Source organism: Xenopus tropicalis, chromosome 7 (genome assembly GCF_000004195.4).
Source record: "Xenopus tropicalis strain Nigerian chromosome 7, UCB_Xtro_10.0, whole genome shotgun sequence".
Classification (NCBI taxonomy): Eukaryota; Metazoa; Chordata; class Amphibia; order Anura; family Pipidae; genus Xenopus; species Xenopus tropicalis.
Window position 1 is genome coordinate 126,125,611 of NC_030683.2, and position 9,030 is coordinate 126,134,640.

The 9,030-nt window shown below is 38.1% G+C and overlaps 1 protein-coding gene across 1 annotated transcript; it reads right to left on the reverse strand.

Annotated features, from left to right (window-relative positions):
- Nucleotides 1-750: 750 nt before the first annotated feature.
- On the reverse strand, nt 751-5,240 carry LOC105945923 (protein spinster homolog 1-like). Its single transcript, XM_031906578.1, has 11 exons — nt 5,057-5,240; nt 4,366-4,431; nt 4,098-4,240; nt 3,772-3,923; nt 3,611-3,674; nt 2,685-2,824; nt 2,118-2,270; nt 1,659-1,848; nt 1,401-1,466; nt 1,033-1,131; nt 751-936 (listed from the first exon to the last, which is right to left on the reverse strand). Exons 1-11 carry the CDS (start codon nt 5,160-5,162, stop codon nt 751-753), a joined length of 1,365 nt encoding a protein of 454 aa, XP_031762438.1. The 5' UTR covers nt 5,163-5,240.
- Between the last annotated feature and the right edge of the window lie 3,790 nt (nt 5,241-9,030).

The window sequence follows — 9,030 nt, forward strand, 5'->3', positions numbered from 1 at the left end:
ACTTGGCAACTTGAGTCAAGGGGCATGGAACGGACTGAAGTAATTGTGATAGTGATGAGCGAATCTGTCCCGTTTAGCTTTGCTGAAAAATTTGCGAATCTTTCAAAAGATTTGCGAAGCTGCAAAAAAATGACGCACGTGACAATTTTATTGACTGAATTTTCCATGGCGAAGTTTTTGCGCCCGTTTCACAAAAAAATCAGCCAATGGTGAAATGCAGAAATTCTCCACGAATCCATGCCACTTATCACTATTAGTGATTATACGTAATACCTATACTAATGATTGCACTTTTAAGTGTTCATAGAGAATAAACTGGGCAGTTTGGGTGCTATAACCAATACGTTCTTCAAACAATAAGATAAAATACAGTATCTAGTAGAATTAAGTCTAAAACAACTGGACTTTTCTCAGTTTTTCTTGAAAACGTTTCACCCCTCATCCGAGTGGCTTCTTCAGTTCAAATGACAGGTAGGGAATTCCCTGGCATTTAAACCCTTGAGGGGTAGTACAGCCACGGACATCCAATCACAACTGTTCCGTTAAACTTATTCAGTTAGGTGTTGGCTGAAACCAACAGGTGTAAGAAGGTATGATCCAATCACAATGGTACCATGATTCTCATTGATGCAGGGGTTAATCCTTCAAAGTACATGACTGGAAGTGTGAACTGTTGTGAAGCCGCTGGGGTAAGGATGTCCTCTGTCCCCTGTATCTCCCTATACCCCCTTGTACCTTGAACAAGCTTTTCTACACATCAGATTGGCTTGGGGTAGAGTTCTTGTCCACTGCTTCCCGATCCTTTTTGATGCTCAAATTTGAAAAAAGGAAGCAGCCTCCTCCAATCACTGCCACTATTGTTAAAATAATTAGGGCAAATTTCATGCATTCAAAGGAAGTCTTCTCAGGATTCAACTCCTGGATCTTATCAGATATCTGACAGATAGAAAAGATAGAGTAATTATTACTATTCTTTATAGAGTTCTGACATATTTTGAATTTCTAATATAAAGCAGAACAGATTGTACTTACATATTCAATGATAAATGGAGCACCTACACCTGCAATCAACCGCATCAGGAAGGACTGTAGCTGTCCAGCAATTGTGTAGAATTTTGGCCGTATTATAGACTGGGGGGAGAGAAAAGTGCCAGTGAGGTTGGGGATTGCTTCACAAGGAACAGCACAAAGGCAGATATTAGAGGAATTGCATTACTTAGTGACTGAGGGACCAAAGGAGCCTGACAGATGACTGCCAATGATGGTATAACATTATCATTAGCAGAACAGATTTACCAACATATCACTTTGGTCCCAAATCGAGGATGATATTGCCCTAGCCAGCTATGGATCATGCTATAGAGAAACAGACAAAGTGCGTGAAAAGTTCTGATCCTTACCAACATCATATCCTGTGATAGGGCCTCATTTAAGCTCAGGAAAACTCCACTGATAAAGAGGAATAACTGAAGGGCGAGAGAAGGGAAAATCAGATATAGAAAGCAAACGTCATTCCTTCCAAAAATGCCCTAAATCTGCCATTGGGTATTATCACCCACCTACTGCTAGCCCTGTACCCTTGTCCTAAAGCCACATCTACATACACAGTGCAAGGAAATAAACATAAACCCATGTTAGATTGAATGGATAATACTCACACATGGAAGGACAAGGCCATCTTTTATGGAGATCAAAAACAAAGAGAAGAGGGGTGCAAAGGCAAAGAGTCCTACGGCGCAGACCCATGGATCTGCACTGTGAGGCTCTCTGCTTAATAGCTTGCTGAACCCCATCCCTAACAGCATGCCGAGTACATCCGCTGCACATTTGATTACTGAGTAGATCATACTAGGGGAAAGAAAGACAAGGGTGTTGAGTCCAAACTGCAGACTTCTGTGTTGCACCATATTATATCTAGATTCCTTGTGTATGTTCTACTGCCAGGAAAACCATTGCTAGGTTACCAATAGGATTATATAACATAAATACAAGTTACAAATATGTTGGAGATTTATTAACACATATATAGTAGTATTATTATTAATAATAATAGTAATAATAATAATAATATACAGAAGTTTGGATTAAGCCAAAAAGAGTATGAAAATGAAACTTACAAGTCACTGTAGTAATTCTGAGACAAGAAAAGGGGCCATTGTTTCTCCGTCTCATTTCTTCTTCTGACCAAGAAATCAGGAATAATTTCAAACATGCCCTCATGAATAAAGTCCACACTAAGGGAACCTATCATAATAAGGGCAAAGCTCCACCTGAAAGAGGAAAGGTGACATTAGTGGCACATGAATAAGTTTTATTTCATATTCATCAAAAAAATGAAAAGATATTACATTGTAATAACAATATCAAAATAGTTTCCATAAAACTGAGCTTCTGGTTATTATTGCAAATATATTTGCTTTAATGTTCCCCAATGGGAGACATTTTTATTGTCACATAAATCTGAATGCCCACCCATTCAGTGCAGACATCATACAGCTTATTTAGATATAGACAATACAAATGTTTAATAGAAATTCTGTAGCTTCTATTTATTTACTTTGGCTTCTTGTCACATTAATCATTGCAATCCCACATAACATGAGTGCTTTTGTATTCGCTAAACTAAACATGTCAGAGGGACTAGAGAGTCAGCTCCTTTTGCCTAAAGATAAAGAGATACTCACGTCAGCAGAGGCTTCAAATTTGAAAAAGGGGAACATTTCTCTTGAGGTTCATCATCCTCATCTTCCGTGTTGCCTCCAAGTGGGTCCTTCATAAATACCAGTAGTAAGCTCAAACAAAGGACTCCAAGGCATGGCGCTATCTGTATCCAGATAAAGACAACTGACAGTTAAGGTGGCCATACACGAGCAGATCCGCTCGCTTGGCGATGTCGCCAAGCGAGCGGATCTTCCCCCGATATCCCCACCTACGGGTGGGCAATATCGGGACCATTTAGGTAAAAAAAATAATAATCCGATCGTTTGGCCCTGGGGCCAGACGATCGGATTATGTGGGCGGCAATGGGGCAGTCGGATCGGGGACCGCATCAACGAGCCGATGCAGTCCCCGATCCGACCAGATTTTCTAACCTGGACGATCGAGATCTGGCCAATTTCAGGCCATATATCGGTCGGCCAGGCCGATCTGCTCTCCCCATACACGGGCCGATTAGCTGCCGATATCGGTCCAAGGGACCGATATCGGCAGCTATAGTCGGCCCGTGTATGGCCACCTTTAGCCGACTGCGTGATTAACACTGGCTGAATGTAAAAGCAAAAGAACTGGCCAATGGCTGAGCAGATACTCTGCTCCCTCTAAATCTGGACCACATATATTACCAGAAACAGCCCAAAGGGGACTATGGTTCCTGGTGCATTTCAAAGGCCTAATGCCAGAAAAAATAATCATCTAGCCAGTCGGTCACTATAATGCCTACGTTGAAGATTGTTTTCAGTTAGTTGTGCTTTTTTTCTGAAAGTTATATTTATGTGCTGTGATATACAAAACAGTATTTTATAGATGCCAGATGAGTTATATGTCTATTCAATGAACTAAATGCTAACAGATATCTTACTCTAAGCTTTATGGCGCTGAATATATCACTTACCAGTCGTGCCACGTGCCAGGAGTATTGGTTGGCCACTAATGCTGCTATGCATATTGCTATTAGCCTGAAGGGGAGAATGGAAAGAATTCAGGGTTAATATAAAAGAATGAGCACAAGCAGAAGAAACCAATATACACTCACATGTAAGACTTAGTACTTACCTGAAAAGAAAGCTACACAGCTGAAATCCAAATATGGCGAGTCTTCGATTGGACGCTGAGAACATGTGTCCAATCAGTGGTAACGCACAGCTTAAGAAAAAATCTGCTATCACGTCCACTAATCCTCGCAGGAGTAGGATGAGCCAGAACCACTACAAGAAAAGGGACATAATCCTTATTAAACACATTGATATGATTCAGGCTAAGAGCCATGGCGGAATTATTCACTATATGTTTAGTAAATCTACTGCTAGCCATGACTTTACATTGTTTCATATTGTATCTGAATATCACAGAATATGAGCAGAAAAAACACTGAATATTACCTGCTTGGGTACAAAACAGAAGGCGAAAGCTAGCAGGGCCCAAAGTGTCATCCCTATACACATTATAACCTTCTGGCTTAACCGATTTCCAAAAAATCGAAAGACAGGACTTATAGCCAGAATGGTGAAGGCAAGTGCAAATACTGTAGGGGGAGAAAGAATGAGATTGTGAGACATAGCTAGTAAGAGCCAGAGATGGAGCAAACACAAAGCCAACAATGGAAAGAAAGACATAGCATTATAGTAACACAAGGAAATGTGCCCTTACGTCCATCTACTAGTGCAGTGTTCTTTGTATCGATGCCGTATTCTTCTTCAATTAATGGCGTCACGGCTATAAATACAATAAAAGGACAAACAATGAAGTGAAGTTAGTAACATGGTAGTTTTTCACATTACACATAGAGATAATGGTAAAGCTATAAAGGACTCTGGGAAGAAGAATAGCCCCCTCAGCTTATATACTGATAAACGCACATTGATTGTAGCCTCACCCGCAGCTCATACAAGTCCATCTCATACAAATGGTGCTTTTATGCAGAGGACTTTGTTTGGGGTCCACATTAATAATAGTTTTACTATAGTATAGCTTATATGATCCAGTTCAACAACAGAGGGAAAAGTTGAATGAGTGGGGGTAAATGCCAGCATAGAGATTCAAGAAAATAATTGGCGTTGGCCCTTGCTGCATGCTAGAATTACCCCCAAAGCTTGGATCTAACACGGCAAATGTCAGTTATATAAAAATGGGTGATATTGATAGGTCCAAATGACCCGTCTGAAATTAGAGCTTTGGGAAAAGCAGCAAAAGAAGAGGGAATTGTGGAAGAGCCAAAGACTATGCCAGGGCATTAAGCAGATGAGAGAGAAGAAATCTGCTTTTTCTAAGGGAATTAGCTTGCTAATTGTATGCTCAGGACACAGAATACTAAAGTTGTTCAGATTGCATTGCCCCTTACCTTCTGTAAAATATCTATCAAAAACCATGACTACTGTTATAAATAGTATCAGACCCCAATTCAGGAAACTTCTGATACGGGAGATTTCCGGCTTTGTTTCATTCATTTCTTCTTTAAGTGTTTTTATAGGTTTAGATTTAATGTTTTTGGGAATAGAATCGTCTGAGATTTGATGGGATGTAGTAGAACTGCAATAAATAGAGAATAAAATTAGGCTTCTGGCAAAAAAACCCTCATCTCTGTCTCATGTTCCGTGAGGGAGAACGGACAGGAAACAAAGACGTCGGTTACAAACCAAATATCTGACTAAAAAAAATGTAGGCTCTGAGCTCTGACCAAAAACACAACATTCCTGGCTGCCATAGGGAACCTAAAGCAACCAGGAATGTCAGAAATATAAATACAATAATATAATAAATTATATCATTATTAATGATAATAATACGAATAATAATAATAATATTACTAATAATTATTAGTCATTATAAATAGTACAGGTATAGGACCCATTATCCAGAATGCTCGGGACCAAGGGTATTCCGGATAAGGGGTCTTTCCGTAATTTGGATCTCAATACCTTAAGTCTACAAAAAAATCAATAAAACATTAATTAAACCCAATAGGATTGTTTTGCATCCAATAAGGATTAATTATATCTTAGTTGGAATCAATTACAAGGCTCTGTTTTATTTCTACATAGAAAAAGGGAATCAGTTTTAAAATTCTGAATTATTTGATTAAAATGGAGTCTATGGGAGATGGGCATTCCGTAATTCAGAGCTTTCTGGATAACGGGTTTCCGGATAAGGGGTCCGATACCTGTATTATAAATCAATGTCAGAAATATAATGTCATAATATAATTAAACAGCGCCAATGGACTTAAGGGTTAGATATAGTATTAGTGATGGGTGAAATAATTCCCCAGGCATGGATTTGCAGCGAATTTCCGCGTTTCGCCATTGGTGGATGTTTTTGCGAAACGGGTGGCGAAATTTGTGACGTCAAAAAATGATGCGCACAACATTTTCGCTCTTTCGCAAAGCGAAAAGGGACAGGTTCGCTCATGACTATAAATTATGCGGCATAAAAAAAAGCAACAAAAACACAATATTCCTGGCTGCCATAGGGAACCTAAAGCAACCAGGAATGTCAGAAATATAAATACAATAATATAATAAATTATATCATTATTAATGATAATAATACGGATAATAATAATAATATTACTAATAATTATTAGTCATTATAAATAGTATTATAAATCAATGTCAGAAATATAATGTCATAATATAATTAAACAGCGCCAATGGACATAAGGGTTAGATATAGTATTAGTGATGGGTGAAATAATTCCCCAGGCATGGATTTGCAGCGAATTTCCGCGTTTCGCCATTGGTGGATGTTTTTGCGAAACGGGCGGCGAAATTTGTGATGTCAAAAAATGATGCGCACAACATTTTCGCTCTTTCGCAAAGCGAAAAGGGACAGGTTCGCTCATGACTATAAATTATGCGGCATAAAAAAAAAGCAACAAAACTTGCGCCCTTTTGCCGTGGAAAAAAATGCATAATTTTTCACATGTTTTTCTTCTGGTGGAACATAGAAAAACTAAAGTGGTGTTTAGTAATGAGCAAATCTGTCCTGTTTCGCCAGAAAATTCGCTATGTAAAAATTCGCGCAATGCAGGTGCCACATAACGTTTTCTTGTGCATGACATTTTGTGATATGAACATGCCTATTTTGTGATGCAGCTACACTTTGTACGTAACCGTGTCCTTTTTTACGTAACTGTGAATTTTCATGTGGAATTTTACAAAAGTTTTGCAAAACAATTCGCCAGTGCTGAAATGCAGAAATTCGCTGCGAATCCAGGCCTGGCAAAAAAATCCACTCATCACTACTGGTGTTCGAACAGCCCACATAAATATCGAAAATATCCCACTCCATACAAATCTACATTTTATATCAAAATCCCTGTCCACTGTACCGGGTAATACAAAGATTGTAAGCTCTACGGGGCAGGGACCTCCATCCTCTTGTGTCTTTGACGCTTAAATTATTGTAACTGTATCTTGTATTTATTTGTATTTATTGTTATACTTTTATTTATCTTTTATCTTATTAACCCCCTGTTTGTATTAATGTATTCTACTGTACAGCGCTGCGTACATAAGTAGCGCTTTATAAATAAAATTATACATACATACATACATACAAAGGAATTAATATATGGATTCTAGCAACTAATCTTTCTTACCTACACGCCATCACATCTCAGCTTTGACTGAATCTATCACTAACTCAATAAGTAGCCATGGTTCTCTTATCAGCATTATGACATCACAATCAACTCTGATCTTCTTTTCAACCTGTTGTGACATCACACACAACACTTCTTCTGTGGGTTGCCATGGATACATGCCATTGTTTCAAGTAATGCCAATGAGGAATACATGGTTTCTAGCAGCTGACAGCTCCATTTTAGCTTTCCCGCTTACACTCCATTGCCTCCCAACTGTAAATGATTGCATCAATCACAAACTGGGACAACCTTCCATCAACATATTGTGATGACATCACATGTGGTATTTAAAAAAAAAATGAAACAGATACAGTATTTGAAAGTGTAAATCAGTAATAATTTACCCTAAAAAAAAAAACAATAAGTAGAAGTGGGAATGAACACCAAGGGGTACATTTATTATATAAATATAATGCAAATAAATAATGCAAAAATAAATTGGAGACTACAGTTTATGTCCTGATCCATGTCTTTTTCTGTGATGTTCCATATATTTATAATATGCATGGGTTCATCAGCATTATGCATGTTGCATGAAAATGAATGGAAAAATAGCACAAATGGCTGTTTTCTATGCATTCTCAAGCAAGTGCAATAGTGACAACCGTAATTTTCAGCTTGCTCAGATACCAAGGGGGTCACCGAGGGGGTCTTCATCAGGGGCGCGTGCATAAGAAATACAAAAATAAAGGTAATATGCATTGGGTGTAAAATAAAGCAAGCAAATTTTTTTTCATATACAGGTATAGGATCCCTTATCCAGAAACCTGTTATCCAGAAAGTCCTGAATTACAGATAGGCCACCTCCCATAAGACTCCATAAAAAGCAAATAATTTTAATTTTTTAAAATTATTTCCTTTTTCTCTGTTAATAAAACAGTACCTGTACTTGATCCCAACTAAGATATTATTAATCCTTATTGGGGCAGAACAGCCCTATTGGGTTTATTTCATGGTTAAATGATTCCCTTTTCTCTGTAATAATAAAACAGTACCTGTACTTGATCCCAACTAAGATATAATTACCCCTTATTGGGGGCAGAACAGCCCTATTGGGTTTATTTCATGGTTAAATGATTCCCTTTTCTCTGTAATAATAAAACAGTACCTGTACTTGATCCCAACTAAGATATAATTACCCCTTATTGGGGCAGAACAGCCCTATTGGGTTTATTTCATGGTTAAATGATTCCCTTTTCTCTGTAATAATAAAACAGTACCTGTACTTGATCCCAACTAAGATATAATTACCCCTTATTGGGGGCAGAACAGCCCTATTGGGTTTATTTAATGGTTAAATGATTCCCTTTTCTCTGTAATAATAAAACAGTACCTGTACTTGATTCCAAATAAAGATATAATTACCCCTTATTGGAGGCAAAACAAGTCTATTGGGTTTATTAAATATTTAAATTATTTATTAGTAGTCTTAAGTTATGGAGATTGAAATTACGGAAAGATCTCTTATCCGGAAAACCCCAGGTCCTGGATAACAGGTCCCATGCCTGTAATGGAGTGCTCTGCTTCTCTTGTTTTTTAGTTATTACATTATGGGGACTTACAGGTACCCCCTTACAATGAGCACCCTGTATTTATTGCTTTAAGATCTTGATGTGCATTGCATGACCCCCTGTGATATTAAATCTAATTCCTTTCTGAGGGGGATGGTT

What these genes read in the sequence shown, in the direction of transcription:
- LOC105945923 (XM_031906578.1), bottom strand. Translation starts at nt 5,162, where the DNA reads ATGAATGAAACAAAGCCGGAAATCTCCCGTATCAGAAGTTTCCTGAAT. An exon ending in CTGTGTAGCTTTCTTTTCAG is followed by an intron (nt 3,675 to 3,771) that starts GTAAGTACTAAG and finishes TCTCCCCTTCAG; the next exon opens with GCTAATAGCAATATGCATAG. An exon ending in TATCACAGGATATGATGTTG is followed by an intron (nt 1,132 to 1,400) that starts GTAAGGATCAGA and finishes CTCTCCCCCCAG; the next exon opens with TCTATAATACGGCCAAAATT.